The sequence below is a fragment of the Stegodyphus dumicola genome, chromosome 9 (genome assembly GCF_044657685.1).
Source record: "Stegodyphus dumicola isolate Sdum_Otavi_A_Nest chromosome 9, ASM4465768v1".
NCBI classification, from domain to species: Eukaryota; Metazoa; Arthropoda; class Arachnida; order Araneae; family Eresidae; genus Stegodyphus; species Stegodyphus dumicola.
In genome coordinates this window covers 80,553,592-80,576,382 of record NC_140776.1, presented here as the reverse complement: position 1 = coordinate 80,576,382, position 22,791 = coordinate 80,553,592, and the positions used below count along the sequence as shown (strand labels likewise).

The window sequence follows — 22,791 nt, the reverse complement described above, 5'->3', positions numbered from 1 at the left end:
AACATGATGACTGATAACTGAATTTGTTCATAAAACAAGTGAAACATCAGCATCAGAGGAGATACATGCTAATTTTGGCCTCAAACTTTCAAAATCCTTCAAAAGAATACAAGTAAGAGGTGTTTTCTTGATTATAATTCCCAAATGACCTCAAAATTCACACCCTGATTTTTTTTAACTTCCATAATATATGCTACTTCAATTATTTGGACATTTCAGGATACGGGCGTTTTCGATGTTTGGGGAATTGAGATTTTGTCCTCTCTCGATGCGAAAGAGTTAACCCTTTGCGGAACAGTGTATCCGGTCTGGACACGCCTAAAAATTTCCTTCTGTACACACAGAAAAATTGAATAAGAAAGGATTAATAGGTTACTATAGGTTATTCTGAACTTTCTTTATTTATAGCAGATGGTAGCTCAACACAAACCAGTCCATATATTTCAGCCATGTTTAGTTTTTTAAGACCCTCATTTTTCAAAGAAACCTTCCAGATTTTTTTTAGGGTATAAAAGAAATTGTTTGAAAAGAAATTTCTATGTTATTTTTTTGGCTGTATGCTAATCTCCTTATTCTATATTAGTTTTAAATTTGTACTTGAAATCTTGCCTAAAATCAAATGGTAAACCCTAGGTGTGCCCAGACCGAGCTCACCGATAATCTAGGACAACTGAGAGTCTGTATTCTTTGTTTTTCCGCATCTCATTGGTCTGTTCATTGACAACAATACTCGTTTCAGCACTCTTTTCGAAGCTCTATTCAATCAGTGTGCCCTCTTCGGGCACACCCGCAGAAATAAACGATAAGTGCTATCTTCACAAAATTTTACTTGTGTACTCTAATTAGACTGCCTACCTTTTTTTTAAAAAAAATAAAAACTCTGACTTTAAAAGGTAGCGTGCTGGAAAGTGTTAAGAAGGTAACAGAGAGTGATGAGAATATCTGAAACATTTGTGATAGTAACAGTGATATTATCGTCGTACATAAATACATATACTATTTACTGTTAGAAAGTGAAAATGAATAAAACCTTTTTATGCATATAACAGATCTTTTTGTTCGTGAAAAATTTTTATTTTATATGCAATTTTACTTATATAAAATTTCATTATCCATCTTTATATATGTATTTTGTTGAATTTAAATACAATAAGCTTAAATCAAGTTTTTTTTTTTAATAAATCTGGAAAAAAATTTTTTTCTTTCATAAATACAATGTATTTTTTACATGTATGCTTTAGGAATCTATCTAACATGTAAAAACAGATATAAAATAAAATATGGCAATCTTCCAGACAGCAACATATGTATAATATACAATTAAAAAATAAAATGATCTAATATTCAAAAAAAACCTTTTTGCAAAACTTCTTACCTGAGTATAATACACAAAAAGCAAGACAGTCGCAGTGATGGATAGTGCATAATGCAACAGTGTAAAGAACACTAAAGCTGCAATTGAAGAAAAACATGGAAATTATACACAGAGTTCAGGACACTTTTAATGGAAAAGTTTCAAACTAAGGAAAAAATAAATAATCACTCACCACAGTACCATCCCTTTGATTGAGTTTCTTCATAATTCTCAAGCCATCGTTCAGTCCAGCCATGTGCAAAATCAATAATTAAAACGAGCTGAATAAGAATGAAGAGGAATCCACCAATCATTCCAAAATACATCCAAACTAAAAAATATTCATTTGATAAGTAATCAGAAAAACATGCAACTATATATAATTACTTAGATAAATTATGATTAAATGACAAACAAAAAATAGCTGTTTGTTCAGAAAAAGTAGTAAAAGGGAAATCTGCATTATGAATTCACTAATACTAAATTCATTGGAGATTCATAGTAATCTCATTATGTCAATTTACTGTGCTCAAATTTTAATGACACAAATCATAATGACATTCAAAATTCAAATTTACATCATATAAAAGCATAAGTCTGATTTGGATGCATTTTTACTCTACATAAACTATGTATTAGAGAATACAAAATGGCAAGTGGTGCATTCTAACAAAATCACTTCCTTTAACAGAATGCCTTTATACACATTGCTTCTACAATCAAATTACATTTTTTTTTTCCTTAAAAGATTATTTACATTGTTTATGAGGTTAAACTAGTAATTTACATAAATTATGCAAATACATTAAAAAATTAGAACAATTTTCTTAAATGAAGTCATACACATAGAAAAGAGATACAGTCAAAAGTCTTTAATCCGGACTCATCGGGACTTCGGGGATTCCGGATTATTAGTTTTTCCGGATTATAGATCATCAGTTTAAATCTGGTAAGATGGCATGCAGAAATTATAAAATTAAAAATATGAAACCGTAATTTATGAAATAAAGAGCAATTATGATCTAAAGGGTATCAAAATTTTCAAAAAAAAAAAAAAAAAAGCTTAATATTTATTTGTTTATTTTATTAAACATTTCTTTCAATGCGTGCAGGTGTAAAGCATACATTACGCATAGTCGAAATTAGAAAATTGCAACCAGAAAACTATTTGATGTGTATTCGTGATATTTATAATGACGAGGAATTTGATTTAAACCATATTAAAGCCGGAGTACATCAAGATGAAATACTACATTTAGTAAGGAATTATATGTCGAATAAAGTAAAAACATCTGCCCTGAAGATAAGGATAGTGCTGACAGATCAACTTCCAGTTCATTGTGCGCCACGTCATACCCCCCTCCCCCCGTAGAGCAGCGTGAAATTTATAAACATCTTTCGGAATGGTTAGAAAAACAAAGGATATGCTTTTATCCATTTTTTGCAGCAATTCCACTTTTTTGTTTGATGGGCATCGAAACATGCTTTCGCTTTGTAGATCCTTTGGTAGCTCCAGAATTGGAAATTCTTTTTGAAATAATCGAAAGTTCAAGCTTACTTTTATAAAATTGCTCTAACAGTCTTCAAAAAATAATAAGCCGGATCCAATTAGAAGATAAAGGAACAACGCAATCTGCAACATTAACTGAAATAGATAATTAGATAATTTTAGCTTAACTTATACCATTCCGTTATACATTAAACGCACATGCGTAGATGCATATGCACATGCGTAAAGGTATTATGTGCATGCGTTAACGCATTATGCGTTGATGCATGTGCACAAAGTTTGTAGCTTTGAGGTCCAGATTATAGATCATTCCAGATTATGGACGTCTGAATTAAAGACTTTTGACTGTATTATGAAACATATCTATTATAAACAAAACTGACTCATGCTGTAAGACCATAAGCAAATCTTCACTGATCCTGCTATGCTCAATTTAATTTTTTCCCTCATTAGACACATTCCATGGACGACAATCCCCCTACAATGACACTGCATGCATTAAAAGAAAATTCTTTTCCTCTAAAACACATAAAGCAGCTTGATGTGCAGTTAAATTTAAATTTGCTTGAAGCGTAACTACACTCAACTGTTTTCCAACATATTAACTCACAATGAGTCTGTTTTAAATAATTTTTTTAACACACTAAAACTCTAAATTCTTTGAAGATAAAGATAAGCAAAAAGTTAATAAAAAGTTACTTTTTGTGCCCACTAGAGCAAAGTACTAGATCTGTGTTCAGCTTCATTGCAATGCATAAACTCTGCATATGAATGTAACAAGATTTCTATACAACTGCATTAAAGCTGTGTATTATTATTTTCCTACTTCTGTTCTTCAATTTTCATGGAAACTAATGTTTCTGAGTTCAATAGAAGATCACATATATAAGCCAAGTTACCTTAAATAGCAATAAGAGTCCACACTGATTTTCTACTCCAAAGAGACTTTTTTCTTAATAATTGTTTAACAATACCTCTCTTACTAGCAGTTATGTACTTTGCTTTATCTACTTATACTAAATTAATGACTTCAAAATAAATTTTATTTTAAATTGAAAGTTTCAATATTCTTCACAATTTATTCATGATTATTACAAACAGGAATCCCAAAGACAAAAATTCAGCAGAAAAGCGAAAAAAAGAACATAAAGTCCTAATTTCTGATGTTAGGGAAGAGCTTTGTGGAATGATTAAAATGTAAGTGCTCAGGATATATGTTTAACCCTTAGCCTGTCGAGTGATTTTCTGTGAATCCCTTTAAAAGTGTCGCTAGTTTTGGACCGAACTTCCCATAAAATGTCGAGAAAATGACCCTAAACCTCTGAAAATTGTCAGGCAGTTATTTTGTTATTTCCCATCCCTCCCAGAATTTTACTTCAATGATTCCGCTAAGTGAGATTGATTACTAGATATTGTACCGTAGATGTCAGCTGTCAACAGAATTGCAAAAGACTAGATTCTCGGTGATGACCGTCTCAATGCTGCAGGGTACAGTTGTGAAACTTAAAAGTTTACTTCTCTAAGACGATCTTATTTTCAAATAAATTGGTTTTAAATTTTTATTATTACATATTTTTAACCTAAGAAACCTAAATCTGTATGTCACTCATTATCACCTGAATTTCAATGCTGACTGATTAAACTGCTATCACTAAATTCTATTCTGACAAATATCTCTTTCATTCCTTCTGAGATATTGCTGAAACATTTTGTATTATTTCCGATTTTCTGTCTGTATTTTTGTCATTAATTAAAAATCTTTAAAACTTTCAACATTTTCCTATATTCTTAACTGCATGCAAATAATAATTATTTTAAAAAATTTCTTTTTGCCCTAATTATTATGTGGTTTTTTAAGAGTAATAAATGGATTTTTTGGGGTGTTATTTAAGGGTGATAGTATTAATATTAAATTTGCATTTTACTATTTTATATACATTCAAGATATTCAGAAAGGCAATTATAATCTGAAACTGTTTTCAGTGTATCATAAATTTATTGACTCAATTTAAAAATTCTTGCTTTCCTGTCTAAGAAACACTAGCAAACTTTATCTGAAATAGGAAAGATGAGACATATTAATAACAAACAAAGCAATTAATTTGGATGTCAAACAACAAAAATCAGCGTTATATTTTTAAATTTTCACAGGACTCGTTTCGATGGTTTTACCGAACCATCATCCTCAGCTGCAAGAGTGCAAATGAACAAGAGAAGATATAATGAAAATTACATTGTGAAAATTTGAAAATATAACGCTGATTTTTGTTGTTTGACTTCCAAATTAATATTTGTTCGGGATGTTATTGTATCTTAATTAAACAAAGCAATGTTGTTACTTATTAGCTTACAATATAATTTATTCAGTATGGTATTTTTGTAAAGAAAGAGTAGTGCTGTACATTTTGCAAAGTATAAATAAGCATTGCATTTAATAATGATAAAAGTTATTAATTATTTAATAATTAATCATAAGAATATGAATATTTAAATATTTTTTTGGAGATATATTTTCCGGCGATTTTTTTTTTCTAGAGATCTTAGCATACATTTTTGAAGCATTATGCTTTAAATAAATATCTTGTTTGAACATAGCATTAATTATTGACGAAAATACCCTTACTAGGGAGGATATTTAAACAAAAATTTTTATAAGAATAAATATTTTTGCTATTTTAATACTACTATTAATATACAAACAGTAATTTAAGTTCACTATAGTTGAGTGAATAAGATTGTTGGATGTCGGTAGTTTGTTGTTGGCAACTGAACAGTTTAGCTGCTTGGTGTCTTTATGATTTTCCCCATGCACAACATGAATTCAAGACAATTTTTTTTAGAAAATTACCCACGAAGGTATTCTCTTAAAACAGATAACCCGCGACTTCTTAAAAACTGTAAAATATAATCTGTGGATAATTTCCGTTATATGATAACACGAAAAAAATGATTTCCTATACAAAAACATATGACCAGCGCTGTTATTGTCCGCCGTTTAATTAAATGCATCCATCTTATTCCTTATAATAAATTTTCCTTCTTCAAAGAAAGTTTGCTTTCAGTACAATGCATTTACAATGTGGCATTTAATTTTGCTCGTTCTTTTATGCAAATGTCCAAATTTAGATAGATAGATATTGCATAAGTTCAGAAAGCCAAGTACTCTCCAAGTGGTAAGATAGCTGAGCACAGGTAAATTCTGCGGCTGCATGGGAGGTTTAGGAGTTTTTCAGTAGTGCAATTGTGAATTAACAGTCTGTTTCCCTCAAAAAAATTTACCACGAAGACTTGCTTTTCCTTAGACAAATAGGTCCTGTGTGCTTTATCATAATCCAAAATCTTAAGCGTAAAAACCTTTTATCATAGCCGATGATGAAGATAAAATATTTTCTATCTGATGTGTCAAGCTAGCATAATTGTATATTTCTAACGAAAACTGTTTGGCTTATGTTACCCTACAATGAAAAAAAAGATTCAAATTGGTTTTTAGCAAAAGCAGTATAAGAATTTCTTTTCTTAATATCCAACCGAAGAGCTGAGGGGACGTACAATGATTAACATGCAATGGGTGCCTGGAATCATTTTGCTTTACATGCACTTTCCTTATATATGTAAAACAAAATAAACTATCACCCATTCCAAGATTTCAAGAACACAGAGAGAGAAATATCTATAACAAATTTTATTGCTGTCTGACTGATTCCTTCGGGAACAATAAGTCTTCCAACTCAAGCTTCCAGCTATTCAAATATGAACGCTTCTCAGAAGCCATTTGGACCGCATCTGCTTTGTTAAAGAAAAACTTCTGGAGGGTGAAATCATCCACTTCATTGGGTTTTTCAAACAAAGCATTCAGTGGTCCTGTTACTACCTGCTGACCTAGAGAAATTCCCTAGAAAATTTTGTTCGAAAAAAATGAGTTTTATATTTTTAAGAATTTCCAGTCTGACAGCAAGATTTTGGTATTTTTCATATGTAGATGAAAAAGAAACTAATTTGATTTTAACAAAGAAGAAAAAATTTAATAAGCTTATTTAAATTGTTTTACACAGCACCGAGTAAGGAGACAAAATTAAATTTTCTTTATAAATATTTTTCTCAGACAATACTTTACGTGTAGTGTTCTTCAAGTTACGAGAATAGTGCTTTAATGCATGCATTTTCAAATCAGATTTATTTAATTAATATATATGGATATGCTGAACAAGCATATTTTCGAACATATAAACTGTATATTAATACATACATGTACATAAAAATGAAATAAAATTTGAAAACAAAGCAATTTAAAAACTACTGTATTGAAAAATTATTGAAAATTTGTTTTTAACCTCATTTTTTTTTTCGTTATATACATTTACTTCAGTTTTTTTATATGCATTTACTTAATTTATTTTCTTATATGCATTTACTTAATTTTATTTTGTTATATGCATCTGTTAAGTGTTTTTTGAAAAATTTTTAGATTTTTTGAGTATAGCAAAGGAAACGAGATCTATCAGCCGAAGGCAATGAATGTCTCCATGGACGACTTTCTAAGTAAAACATACTCATGTTCATGTTACATATAGGGAGAATCACAAAACCCAACCATGCAACCAGTTCGTTCGTTTGGGTTCGAATATGAATCGAACTAGCGGTAATCAGAAATCTTAGCCAGGAGGCCATTCATTGGGTTTGACAGATTTAGAAACCTAATAAATAGTATTTAATAAATATAATATTATTAAATGAATCAGATTTACATAAACAAAAGAAAATTGTTATATCGAACACAACTAAATCTCAATATAACTTGCACTGATAAACTGATGTGTAATAACACTGATAAATTCAAATACTAAACGGAATATGCATTAATTCTACATAGATAAATTTTTGTAATATACTATTTCGCTGGGAATGTCTGGCCGCAAAATCCTGATTATATATACCTTATTTTAAGGTTATCACATATCTGATGGTTTGACTTACCTGATGGTTTGACTTATCTGATGGTTTGACTTTGTGTTACCTCAAAACACAAAGAATCCACAAACTTCAATAAAATTAATAACTTTATTTCAAATAAATATATGCAACAACGAGAAGATGCGCTTTTGACAGCAACTCGTTTCGACAATCGAAAATTTTTCTAAACGTAAGAAAATTGTCGCTTAAATTAATTTTTCATTAAACAAAAAAACAAAATAGAATTGCATATTATTAAAAAAATTTTATTGATAATTCAGATTCTGAAAAAAAGAACATTGTTATAAAAAACAAAGAAAAAAATAAACAACATATTTCATTCAACGGGGGCCAACTTTGGCACATGCACTTTTCAACAGAAAAATATTTGAAGCATATTATGGATAATTGTTTATTTGATTATGGTAAGTTACTCGAGGGTTATTTTCCTAAGGTGAAGGATGCCTTCGTTGGAGGACTGCCTAACGGAAATTGCCTTGAATACATGTTACACATATGGAAAACTAAGAAAACATCCTCGCAGCCAGCCCGTTTGCCGGGATTTGAACCCCCGGACAGAACCACCAGTTATTCCGTTAGACTCTGCACAGCCGCTGGCTGGCTGTCCGATAAAGGAAAAGCTCAAAATTTCATATTAGAGGAAAATTGGTAGCATATAATATGAAGTTATTGCCATTTCAGTAATGTCAAGCGATTTCAAGAATGTTTAATTATTTTATTTAGCTTATGGCAAACTATACGAGGGCTATCTCTTAACACACTGGTAGTTTGACCTGCATTCCAACCCCCGTGAACGGACTGATTACATGGGCGTTTTTATGGTTTTAACTCTATGTAGTACGAGATTATTTCCGGTACTTACGTATTAACGCAACCAGGCCAAAATTCGCATAAATCGCCAAATTTGGCGATCCTACTTACGACAACCCTACGTGTTATACGTAGTTTTTCGCAAAGAAATTATTTTTCTTACTGGTTAGATTGAATGCCCTGAAATACTTTAATTACTTTTTTGGTTACTGCACCTAACAGAAGCGCCGTTACCCTCATGGAAAAAATTTGCGAAAATATCAAGGAAGGAAGCATCATTTATTTGGATTGCTGGAAAGGATACAATACAAGTGAGTTCGAAAATGCTGGATTTCTGCATGGAACTGTTAATCACAAATATAACTTTGTGGATCCCAACACGGGCGTTCACACACAACATGTAGAGCGCATGTGGGGCTCAGCCAAATGGCGCAACAAAAAACAGAGAGGAACAGCCCGTCATCATCTTGACTCATACCTTATCGAATTTATATGGCATCAAGCTCAAGCTGATAATGACGAAGACAGTTTTCAATCAGTGCTAAAAGCAATAGCCAAAAGATTTCTGCCGAAAAAATAATTCTGCAACTTATTCAAATTCGAAACCGGAAGTGTTTAATTGCTATTTTATATTTTAAAACAAAATAATATAAAAAACTGTATTAAAAATTATCTGTAATTAATAAATGTACATTTTCCTTCTATTCATACTTTTTTACTCAAACTTACAAATCGCGCCAACCTGGTTGCGATAATACGTAAGTACCTTATTTCCTTTAGAAAACCTGTCACGAAAGCATACCTTCCCTTAGGCAAATCGCCTTCACAAACAAAGCATTCAGTAATTCTGTTACTACCTGCTGACCTAGAGAAATTCCCCAGAAACTTTTGTTCGAAAAAAACGAGTTTTAAGAATTTCCAGTCTGACAGCAAGATTTTGGTATTTTTCATATGTAGATGAAAAAGAAACTAATTTGATTTTAATAAAGAAGAAAAAATTTAATAAGCTTATTTAAATTGTTTTACACAGCACCGAGTAAGGAGACGAAATTTAATTTTCTTTATAAATATTTTTCTCAGACAATACTTTATGTGTAGGGTTTTTCAAGTTACGAGAATAGCGCGTTAGTGCATGCATTTTCAAATCAGATTTATTTAATTAATATATATGGATATGCTGAACAAGCACATTTTTGCACATATAAACTGTATATTAGTACATACATAAAAATGAAAGGAAATTTGAAAACAAAGCAATGTAAAAACTACTGTATTAAAAAATGATTAAAAACTTGTTTTTAACTCATTTTTTGAATTTTTTTGTTTTTAACTCATTCACGTGTCTCAGCCTTCATATGCTTAATAATCTAACAACCCGAGCGAGGACTCGTAGTCAAGGCACTTCATCATGAAAAGCTAACAGAAATTGGCTCATATTCACATTAAACATGGGCAGCAAAAATTCGCGAAAACTGATATGTAGGCAATGCATTCGACAGGATTTGAACCTGCTTCAAACTATTAGTATTCAACGATTTTACTGCTATGTCGTTGGCGGCCTTTTGTAGTATCTAGGAAAGGTTTCAAGGAATATGTGTTTTTCTCCTTTAATTTTAAAACATTGTGGATTTAAAATCTTAATAATTAAATTTTTAAAACAAATATTTCTAGAAATTCCTTTGGCGTATTCATTTATTCCATTTAATTGAAGTTTTCGAGTAGAATATCTTTCTTTCAACATTCATATAATTTTTATATGTCAGTTCCCCATTTCTACGGAACACAGAGCCACACATACGAGTACAAAACTCAGGCATGCTGAAAGCACAGTTTTAACATTTCAGAATGTAAAAAGAAGAATATACCATTATAATAACGCGCATTTGAAATACGAGTGCAAATAAGAAAGCTGGTTGCTACATTTTATATTTTTTCCTGAGTAATCAGAAATTGTAATCAACTTTTAATACAAAAATAAAATATTTGGTTGTATAACATATGATTTATTAAAAAGGGCGTCTTCTGTGACAATTTCATTTTTTCCTGTTTCTACTAAAATTCGACAATGTACTATAACAACGTCTGATCCTGTTTGACTTTTATTTGTATAAAGTACCACAAGGCAAACAGTTGTAAAACAATTTATCTTCATTCGCAAAATTTTAGTCGCCACACAGATAATACATACCTGCTGTCTGACAATGATACTTCACTCTCAGGACTCTTTCGTAAAGTGCTCTTTTCAAAGAGACTTCACACCCCATTAAGCGCTTTGTGTCAACTGACTACCGCCTGCAGAAAGGTCACCAGAGCGCATCGTCTAAACACGTCTTAAGCAATTTTGGCAAAATGTGGGCTTTCTGTATACACGTCTTAAACATTTTTCGAGCAATTTTAAATTCGTGTAAGGACGTCTAAAGCATTTTTAAAGGAAACTCTGAAAACATTTAAATACGTCTTAAGCAGTTAAAGGATTAAAGAAATTGGCTGAAAAAAATACTGTTGATGAATTGAAACAATTACATAATTATATCTAGTTTTCAACTGCAAAACTGAATTAAGAAAGCTCTGATTAGAATGTATTTCTGCAGATGCTCACCACTGCAGTTTAAGAGTCAACAGAAGCAAAATCTAAGAAAGTAGTTGATAAATTTATGCCATGACATATTCATTGATAAAATAGGATTATATTTAAAAAAGTTATCTGATAAATATGAATTAAACAATTACATAATTATATCTAGTTTTCAACTACAAAACTGAATTAAGAAAGCTCTGATTAGAATGTATTTCTGCAGATGCTCACCACTGCAGTTTAAGAGTCAACAGAAGCAAATTCTAAGAAAGTAGTTGATAAATTTATGCCATGACATATTCATTGATAAAATAGGATTATATTAAAAAAAGTTATCTGATAAATATGTTTTTAAAAATGAAACACAGAGGATTGGAAAATACTCTAAAAAGCAAAAATACATACTTAGCAACACAATGACAATAAAATACTTCCTTTTCTCACAAGAGGAAAGATTATAAAATTATGCTGCTTCAAAGAGTTAAAAACTTTTGCCTGCACTATGAAGCAAAAGTATATGAAAAGCAATATTTTTTAACAGAAGATACCAAATTTGGATTAAAATATCTCCCTCCCCCCCCCCCCAAAAAACCATTATTTTTCGATAACTGCACTTACATTTCAAAATAAGAAAAAATATTAAATCTATACAAATCGAATTTCCCCCTCCCTCTCTTGGCTTCACAAACTGTGGGTCAAGGAGTAAAGTACAGATTCAAAAGGCATTATAGAAAATGAGTGATGAACAACTGAATCAGAATCAAAAAATCTTAGCTCTTAGGAAAGAATGCACAGGGGGGGGGGTATCATTGAAATGCTATGCACGGTAAGAGTTTTGCAAGCACAGACTGAAAGATTATTTCCTTCCCTAGAACTGTACACAGCAAATTGAGAAATCAGTTTGGAGTTGAAAAGGCAGCAAAATATTTTTGTTTAAAGCATCGAATGCAAATGGCAATAATGCATATAGAATGTGATAAACTGCTTTGAAAAAGTTATTTAGATTGTATATGTAAGTGCAAGTCCAATAATTACATTTATTATTGATTGTATATATACATATTACAAGAATACTTCCCCCCTCCTTAGTATATAGATATGTATGCAAATTTATATTTAAATGATTAAAGTAACTTGCAAAAGACAATTTATTAATGCCAAAATATCTTACTATCTTTATGCTACTAATTAATACAATTATATTTATATTATCTATAATAATTATTAGTTTACATAAAAAATTCTGTATTATGCTTCATATCATCATCTAATTAGAGGTTTAATTATTTTGAAAATCTTCATTGTATAGTAATCATTTATTAAGTTCACAAAAGTACATGATTAAAAAAAAATCAATTTAAATATTTAAAAAATCATGATTATACCAATTCCAGACAATTTCACTTTTGAAGAATATACTGGAATCATTCATGTACTGGAAATTCACTAAATTAATCTTTGAGGAATAATGTTGCATTAGATAAGAACATTCAGTTTGCAGAGTATTTATTTGAATATCATAAAACTGCAGAATCAACAAAAATCATGCGAGTAAAACAGAGAAAGAACAATGGCATGCATCAATAATTAATTTCATCATAGGAGACTGAGTGCATATGTGATCATAAATAACTTTTTTTCATTTTTAAATTTCTAATTATAATTTGTTTTGGTTTTAATAATTTGATAATTTATTTGAACTACACTAAGAAACATAAATTGCAATGATGATTTAATTCCATGTTGACTTTATTAATCACCTATGCCAACAAATATCTGAAAGTAAGATCTTTTATACTAGATACAGGATGTCCCAAAGGGTCATTTACAAACTTTGAATACTGGTCTGTAAAACCATGACATTTTACACTAAAGATTTGTTCAAGATATTAAAACAGTCCCAGTTGAATGGCATACTGCTAATCCATTTTAATTTGGTACAGTTCCACGTGATTTTAATATTTATTTTTATATTTCTTATATACCATACAGATCAACCGAACAATTTGTAGTAATAGATTTGCAAATAAAAATCCAAATGCTATGGATTAAAAAAAAAATAAGAATTGAAATACTATAGATAAATGCTAAAACAGTTTACTACATTTTGTTAATATTCAGCTTAAAGATATATGCTTAAATAACCAGTCCAAATGAGCCCCCCTCCCAAAAAAAAAAAAAAAAAAAAAAAAAACATTGAAACTCTATTGAGGAGAATAGCCCTTAAAGACAAAATACGATATATAAATAGCCCAAGGAGAAAACAGAAATAAGGCAAAATTTCTCTTAACATACAAGAAGTATTATAGAATATCAAAATCACTTCCAAAACAATCTCTAAAGCAATAATCACTGAGCAAAAAGCAAAAGAATGGTAGGATTCTGAACTGATTTTATAGTTTTGAACTATTCCAAGCTTCAGTGTAGCCTCATATATACAGCTTTGATCAAATGAACAAATTTCTAGAAAACCATTCCAATGGCTTCAAAAATGCATTTTCTAAAAACTTCTAAAATGTCACCATGGCTTGATAAGATGGTTTCTGCCTACGCCTTTAGTTTCATTACAACTATCCCTACAATTTCACTCCACCAAATACGAACTAATATATTTACAAAATAATACATGAAATAAACTCTTACAAATAAACTAAGTGGTCACAAATGCAAAATTAAATAGAAATAACCATACATAAATCTAAAATTAGTACATAAACTAAAACTAAACTCAGTGGTGCAAATAGTCCTGATTGGCCAAGGTCTGCAGTGCCCCGAAATCTGCTTTCTTGACCGTGGGCCCCGGGGTGGGTAAGCATATGCCCTGAACAAGTGGTCAGCTTGTCACAGGACCCCCAGTGTTTAGTCCCCAAGCAAACTTGGTACTCATTTTATCGACCCAAGGGCTGCAAGGCTGACTCGACCTTGCCTAGCCCAGGGTTTGAACCCCAAACCTGTGGTGCTGCTGCGGGATGTGCTAGCCCCTGCGCCACCAAGCCTAAAAAATTAGTACATAAAATGCACTAATTAAATAAATAAATAAATAAATAATTTGTGGAAAGCAAATTGCATATAAATAAACACTATTATATATAAAAAAACTAAACTCAGTGGCACAAACAGCCCTAATGGGCCAAGGCCTGCAGTGCCCTGAAATCTGCTTTCTTGACCGTGGGCCCTGGGGTGCACAAGCATATTATTATATATAATATAACATTAACCTTTTAACTTATAACGTTGCGCGCCTCCAACTTGCACGCAACCAAGAGATGACTGTGAAAGCTGTATAAAACACAGAGTCTTGTAAAGGGTTTAAGTCCCTTTTTATTCAACGTAATAAATTACAATTGCGTCCTCTTGGCGCTTACAGACGGTGCCAACTCGGCAGTCAAATAAAAATAATAACCTGAAAAGAAACTAAAGACAAGATTCTAACTACGAGGCTCTCTAAAATAACTAACTCACCACGTTTTATAATACCGCTGCTAATTCAGCAGACTTGAAGCTCACTGGAACGATTACCACTACTTCCCGCCAAGCACATAGGCCGCAACGTGGGGTTCTTCAATTCTCGCTATCTCCGCGCTCGTGCAGTAAGAATATCACACCGAACTCGTTTCCTTCTATTTAAATCATAATACTTCCGCTGATAATTTGAATCCTTGCACGTTCTACTCAAATTTACATATTCTGGCATTGGCAGTTCCAGGGAAAAGTAAAGCTTGACAGGAAAGATAGTTTAAACTTAAAATAAATGTTAGTTAAAATAAATATAAACCCTACATTTGCCGCTGCCAGAATTTGGAAAACTTGGAAGCAGGTCCTACAAACGACCTGTTGTAAGTTTCTCTAATTCTGAACTAATTGGTGAGAACCTCGTTTACACAAAAAAAATATCTTATGTAACAAATTGTATTCTGTTGCTCGTTTTAACTCTCTTCTTACAGCAACTTTTCCTGGACTTCATCAATCAATCTTGGTCTTTCCTTCCAGCATCTGGAAGGAATAAGTATCAGTATCTTTCTAAATACACTATAATTTACACTTTCTTGACACAATAAATTTTTGTTTTTAAACGATTCGTTTTTCTTAGTTATTGCTTACTTCACATTCATTCAATTTTTCAAGCATTAATTTAACTTTACCCTGGCTCTCCACCATGTGTGGTGTCAAACGGGAATATTCGTGTTTTAGTCTTACAACACTTCCCCTAACCACCATGATTTTTTAGAATTCAACGACCAAATAGACACACCTTACTCGACATTCTACCACTCAATGAGCTACTTTAATACTTAAAAATTCAAATGTAGGTGGAGAACCCTACAAAACACATTCATTCTAACTTCCCCCTCATTCATCTTTAAACATGCAGGCTTTCGCTCTAAAGCATGACTTTATCTACAATTTACTACTTACATTTTGACTTCATTGCTTCTAAGCATTCACTTTTAGCATCTACAATTTTATGCTTCTAGACTAAATTCTACTTTTACATAACATTCAAGTATTTACATACATTTACAAAATTTTAATACATATGCTTTTTACAATTTACCATAAAATGAATAAGAGAAAATAAATTTTTACTTTACTCATTCTTCGCCAAGCTGGCGGCACTGAAACTAAAATTCTTATTAGTACAAGAATACGAAGTTATTTTTATCTTCGGCGAAATTTTGGCTTTAACATAACAGAATTAGTCTTTCGACCAACAGAAAATGCTTGTTTTTAGCTTTTACACTTAAAGAAAATAATACTTTTGCCTTAGCTAAATAAAGTAAAACAAAACTAAGTCTCAACCGAGACATATTGACTTTCGTCAAAACATAGAACTTCGTACTTATGCATAACATTTCGGAACAAAAGAGAAAAAAAATTTATAGAAGGTTTTAACTTATCTTTGAGTTTTCGATGCTTGAAACTCCGTCATTCGTTTTTGGCAGAATTGGTCCCAAGTTAGAGGTTTCATGGATGTTAATCTTCTCCTTACTGCCCTCCGAGTGTCGTCCACCTGACTTTTTCTTTTGCGTCCTCTACATGCTGGCCTCTTGACGGAGTAATCGTCTGGTTGTTGGCCTTTCCGTTTCTCCCTGGGACGGCTGGTCTTGACATCCTCCAGTCTGGAGTCCTTTATGAATTTCTTCTGTTCCTCGTATTTTTGTGCCTCCTGTTGGCGTTTCAGTTTCCGGAACGCCGGCCTTGCTGGCACCTGACTCTGTGGCCGTGTGCACGTTCTCCTTGATGTGTAATTTCTCCTGCCATCCTTTGTAGGTGGTGTTTTTCTCTTTACCACGGTTTCTTTACCCGGTGCATCTGTATTTTTGTTTTTCTTAAACGCTGGAGTTTGAAAATTATTTTTTCTTTTTGATACCGACGTCCGGGTTGTAGAAGTGCTAGGTCTCTCTTCAGTTCTCTGTTTCTTGGGTGGTGGAATAGTTGTTGTCTCTGGCCCTTCTATTTCGTTTAGACTTGAGTCCTGCAAGAAACTTTTAAGGATTTCAAAATCATTTGGATTATAGTATTTTTTCACCTGGTCGGGACTTGCTTTACAGATTTCCCCTCTCTCGTTCTTAAGATATAAGACTACTCCTTTGATTTCCTGAATTACATAGGGGCCTTCAAACTTTGGAGCTAGCTTTGCCATAAAATTGTCTGGGGCACTCGATAAAGAAAATTTCCGCTTCAATACTTTATCCCCAACTTTAAAATCTGCTTCACGGCGTTTTCTATCGTAATATAGTTTCTGCCTATTTCTTGCCGTATCCGAGGTTTTAAGAGCCTGATCAATCAACTTTTGCACATCTTTTTGTTTAAACTCCTGCTCTCTTTGTTGCACAAAGAATAATTTATCTAAAGACGTAATTAACTTTCTGCCTAAAAATAATTCTGCTGGAGTTTTTCCCGTAGTATCATGATGTGCCGTTCTTAAAGCATAAGCTAATTCATTTATGTAGCCATCCCAGCGCTTGTGATGTGTGCTCACGTAACTGCGAATTATTTTTACTATATTTTTATTAACTCTTTCTGCTATGTTAGCCTGTGGTCTATACGGAACCATTTTGATATGGCGTATGCCAAGTCCATTGCATATGTTTTCAAATATTTGACTAATGAATTGTTTTCCGTTATCGCTAATGACTTTTATCGGTGCACCGTATTTTAAAATGTATCTGTGTAAGAATGCATCTGCAACTGTTTTGGCTGACGCGCGTTTAAGTGGAACAATTTCTATCCATTTTGAAAAATGATCTACTATTACTAAAAGAAAACGATTTTTATTTAACTTGCTCTGCGGGAAGGGACCAAGAAGATCTATGCCTAAAATTTCATTCGGAAATGTAGCGCGAATGCTATTTAAGTACCCAGCCGGGCTGTAATTAATATCATTTATTAACTGACATTGATTGCAGGACCTGACACACGCCGTTACTATTTTGTATAATTGCGGGAAATATACCGCCTCGCGTACCCTTTTTATAGTCTTTCTGACCCCGAGGTGGCCCGCTGTTTTTTCTTCGTGCAACTCCTTCAAAATGCTTAATCGAAGCGAGGCTGGGATGACTGGCTTATACTCAAGATTTTCGTTTGTTGTTTTCGTATAGAATAATAAATTATCTATTATTTCATAGTTTTTTGCTCTATTTCTTATCGCATCGATATCTGTGTGCTCGAAGCTTTCGGGGTCTTTCATATAAGCATAGATATTTCCAAATTCAGGATCAGCTTTCAGTTCAGTAATAACCGTATCTCTAGAATCTAAAATTTTTGAAGTCAACACAGCGCATTTAAGTTCATTTCCTTCATCGTCCAGTTTTATACGAGAAAGTGCGTCAGCTACATTGTTTTCCTTACCCGGTTTATATTTTATTGTGATATTATATTCTTGGAGTATTAAAGCCCATCTTATTAACCTGGGCGTTAGGTTTTTCCCCGAGTACAGTCTACCAACAGCCGCATGATCCGAAAAGACTGTTACTGGCGATTTGCCGAAATAAACTTGAAATTTGTGTACAGCCATTAATACGGCTAATGTTTCTCTTTCTGTAGCTGTATAATTCCTTTGTGTCTGATTCAACGTTTTACTAAAAAATGCCAGCGGATGGTTATTTTGCATAAGAACCGCGCCCACCGCATAGTCTGACGCATCTGCTGCAATTTCCAGGTTTTCGTCCCCCTCAGGGAATTTTAAAACAGGAGCATTAATAAGCGCTTCTTTTAATCTTTCAAAAGCTGTGTTAGCTTCCGCTGTCCACGTAAATTTAGCCCTTTTTCTTTTGATTACTAAGAGTGGTTCAACAATATTAGCGAAATCTTTTATAAAAGATGGATAGTAAGAACATAATCCAAGGAAAGATGAAAGTTTCTTGGCGGTGTTGGGCGGTGGGAAATTCTTAATAGCTTTTATTTTTGAATCTTGCGTTTCTATACCCTTTTGCGAAATTTTATAACCGAGATATTTAAGTTCTTTAGTTGCGAACTTGCATTTTGAGGCGTTAATTGTAAGACCGGCCTCTTTTAGTAATTTAAAAACTTGTTCGAGGTCATTAATGTGTTGTTCCAACGTACTACTCGTTATAATTATATCATCTAGATAAATTAAAGTTGATTTTCCTAGGACAGGCTTTAGAACAATGTCCATAGCTCTCTGGAATGTTGATGGGGCCCCACACAACCCAAAGGGCATGCGTGAAAATGCATAAGTGCCCGATTTTGTTATAAACGCGGTTTTATGTATATCTTCGGGTCTCATAGCTATTTGATAGTAGCCAGACGTTAAGTCCAAAGTAGACATATATCTTGTCGATTTGATCTGTCTAATGATCTCGTCTATAACCGGCAAAGGGTAAACTGGAAATTTGGTAATACTATTTAGTTTTCTGTAATCAATAGCAAACCTCCAAGCCCTTTTATCCGAAGGAGGAAACTCGTTCTTTTTCCTACATAGTACGACTGGACTCATGTACTCACTATTTATGGGCGTTATTATTTTATTCTTTAACATCTCCTGAATATGTTCTTCGATGATTAGGTCTTTTTGTTTATCATACCGATACGGTTTAGTCCTACAAGGTTTTTCGGCATTTAATTGAATCTTGTGAGTTATTATTTGGCAGTTTCCTGGTTTTTCTGAAAACAAATGAGAAAAATTACTCACCACTTGCTGTATTGCTTTACTTTCATGGTCATTCAGATGGCTAAGGTCCAATTCAGGTGTCTCCACAGGTTCCACCACCCTCTGGTCCATCTCCAACACCACGGAACTATCTTGAAAATTTAATTTGGCCCTCGCGGCCCTTAAAAAGTCCATACCTAAAATAAGAGAGTGTTGCAGGTCTTTCACCACAAAAATTAATACTTTGAGACTTTCCTCTTTTACCTGTAAGTTTAATGATAATTTCCCGATGCAGTGACATGTTTTTCCTTGCGCCACTATAATTTCCGTATTTCTGGTTTTAAATAATCGTATCCTATAAAAATTCTTTTTGAAGAAATTTTCACTCATAAAATTTCCTTCTGCTCCTGTATCGATGAGGGCTTCTACTGGTACATCGCCAACCAGGACTTGTATAATTGGTAGCTGTGAGTTTTTTACGATGACGGTGTTTAAATGTCTATTTGAGGGTTTTTTTAAAACTTCCGGGGTCTGGACCCTCCCTTTCACAGGCCCCTCTACTCGTTTAAAGCATTCCTTTCAATCTGTGTCTTCTGGGTACGCGGATGTTTATTTTCAAATTTTCTTTTTGGGCCTTGACCTTCGAGTTTCGATGCGTTAGCTTGATAGTTCTTTCCCCCATAAGAGCGATTTCCATTTCTGGTTTCCTCCTTCCTTCGGGTACTTTGAGAATATGTTTCCCCTCTCGCTTTTTCCGCTATTCTGCGATTTTGGAACTTCACCGCCAATTCGAAAAGTTCCTGCAATGTGGTTGGGTTTCTAATTTCAAAGTTGTCTTGAACAGCGGGTAACAATCTTGGTAATATTATTTCAATAATCTCCGCATCGGGTTTCTTTTCATACAGCATATCCGTTAGCTTGATTTTTCGTAGAATAAAGTCCGTCAATTCTGCTGTATCCCGTTGGTAGAAACTATATAGTTCGGCTTCCAGCCGTGCGCGATCTTTCACTATGGGGAAGGCCTTTACTAACGATTTTTTGAAATTTTCAAATGTATACGTCTGGCCTCCAAATTCCCCTAATAAAAATTTGCCTATGTTTTTCCACCATAGCGCGGCCTGTCCTCTTAGTGCTGATGTGGCGATGGCAACTTTTTGTCTTTCAGGCACAGGGTAGAGCTGAAAGTGGTTTTCTAGACCTTCGAGAAATACCGCCACCGAATTTTTTCTGTCGAAATAGACGTTTGGCTTGATTGATGCTCTCAAAGTCTGGACCAGGTATCCAAATCCTTCTAACTGAGTTGTCATTTCTTGGTGTTGTCCAGCGGCTTCCATCCAGTTTTCGGCCATTTCAGTTCGATAAGTGTTCGGGCGCCAATATAACGTTGCGCGCCTCCAACTTGCACGCAACCAAGAGGTGACTGTGAAAGCTGTGTAAAACACAGAGTCTTGTAAAGGGTTTAAGTCCCTTTTTATTCAACGTAATAAATTACAATTGCATCCTCTTGACGCTTACAGACGGTGCCAACTCGGCAGTCAAATAAAAATAATAACCTGAAAAGAAACTAAAGACAAGATTCTAACTACGAGGCTCTCTAAAATAACTAACTCACCGCGTTTTATAATACCGCTGCTAATTCAGCAGACTTGAAGCTCACTGGAACGATTACCACTACTTCCCGCCAAGCACATAGGCCGCAACGTGGGGTTCTTCAATTCTCGCTAACTACCTCCGCGCTCGTGCAGTAAGAATATCACACCGAACTCGTTTCCTTCTATTTAAATCATAATACTTCCGCTGATAATTTGAATCCTTGCGCGTTCTACTCAAATTTACATATTCTGGCATTGGCAGTTCCAGGGGAAAGTAAGGCTTGACAGGAAAGATAGTTTAAACTTAAAATAAATGTTAGTTAAAATAAATATAAACCCTACAAACTGTCAAGTTATTTTGATGATTTGGGTGCATAAATTGTCAATTTTTTTTTTTTTTTTTTTTTTTTTTATTCCAAAAATGAAAGTTTGCCATGCAGTAAAAAAAAGGGGGCTGCGCACTTTGAAATTTAACCTCTATCCTTTGAAACCTTCAGTAAAGTCCTGCTATCTGTTGAATTGAAGCCGAAATAAACTTCTCACGATATATATTCGGGTATAACAATACGATGCACTCAAAAAAAAATTAGCCCAAGTAATGTTTGGGCTTGACATTTTGGAATACCAGTGCTACACCTGAGGTTATTTCGGGCATGACAGTTAAAAGGTTAATACCCATGTATCTGTGGATAATCCATTCAGAAATTTACTGTGGCTCAATTATGAAGACAACCATGAAGTCTATTTCTGATATTATATTGACAAGCCATGCACAAATATAATAAAGTTTCAATATACACAGCAAAACATTAAAACTGACAATAATTATTATTAAATATAAAGTTCACTTCATTCCATGCTACATATTGGCAGATTGTTTCTGTTTCTCTCTTAATCAATAATAGTGGAAGTAAATTATTCTATTTTCACCTAATACTCAACAGAAGAACAGCAATAAAGAAATAATGTTTACTGTATTGCAAAACATGACATATAATTCCAAAGCAATGCAGAATAATAAATACTATGTTTTTCTATTACTACATAAGCATATAATATTGATTCCAATCATAAGAACGTTGCTATTTATATTTCTGGCCTTGGCAATAGTAAGTGTTGCTAGGTGACCCCAGATGATTCCAATCGAAATTTTGATATTTTTTACCATAATTTCTTCAGAACCTTTTGCCATTTTAGCCTGATTTGTATTGTTGTCTCAGGTAAAAAATGGAATTGACTCGTGAACTTTTCCATGCGATTATTTTTCATAACTTTCGACGTGGATTATCAGGACAAGAGTGCTTCGATGAATTAAATTCTTTATACAGTGATAAAGCACCCTCCTATAGCACTGTAATAAACTGATATGACAAACTAATCATGGTTGACATTTTCTCCAGGATGAATTCTGTTGAGGTCATCCAAAATCGGTTGTTTTGCAAGAAAATATCAATGCTGTGTGTGAACTGATAAAGCAAGATCGTCATGTAACATACCGTGAGATTGAGGCAACTTTAGGCATTAGTATGACAAGTATCAATAAGATATTACATTAACATTTGGCTATAAAAAGGATTTGCTTGCATTTGATCCCGCATAATCTGACAAACGCTCAAAAGAAGACTCATATCAATTGGTGCAAGGAAATGTCAGAAAAATATGTTCAAGGTGCATCAAAGGCTGTGTATAACATCTACACAGGTGACGAATCATGGATCTATGAATATGAGCTGAACGAAACATCAATCAAGACTGTATGGATCTTAAAAGATGAGCCAAATCCAACAAAAGCTGTTTGTGGAAGAAGCAGATTGAAGCAAATCGTTGGCTGTTTCTTTCGCATTACTGGTCACGTGGAGACAGTGA

General features: G+C 33.2%; 1 protein-coding gene across 1 annotated transcript in view; it reads right to left on the bottom strand.

Moving 5' to 3' along the window:
- The window catches only part of Serinc (serine incorporator TMS1), a 117,295-nt gene that overhangs the window by 55,720 nt on the left and 38,784 nt on the right, over positions 1 to 22,791 (bottom strand). The window contains exons 5-6 of the mRNA XM_035353483.2: positions 1,548 to 1,685; positions 1,376 to 1,452 (exon numbers count right to left, since the gene is read on the bottom strand). Coding sequence (XP_035209374.1) covers positions 1,376 to 1,452; positions 1,548 to 1,685 — 215 coding nt within the window. The remainder of the gene's footprint in view (positions 1 to 1,375; positions 1,453 to 1,547; positions 1,686 to 22,791) is intronic.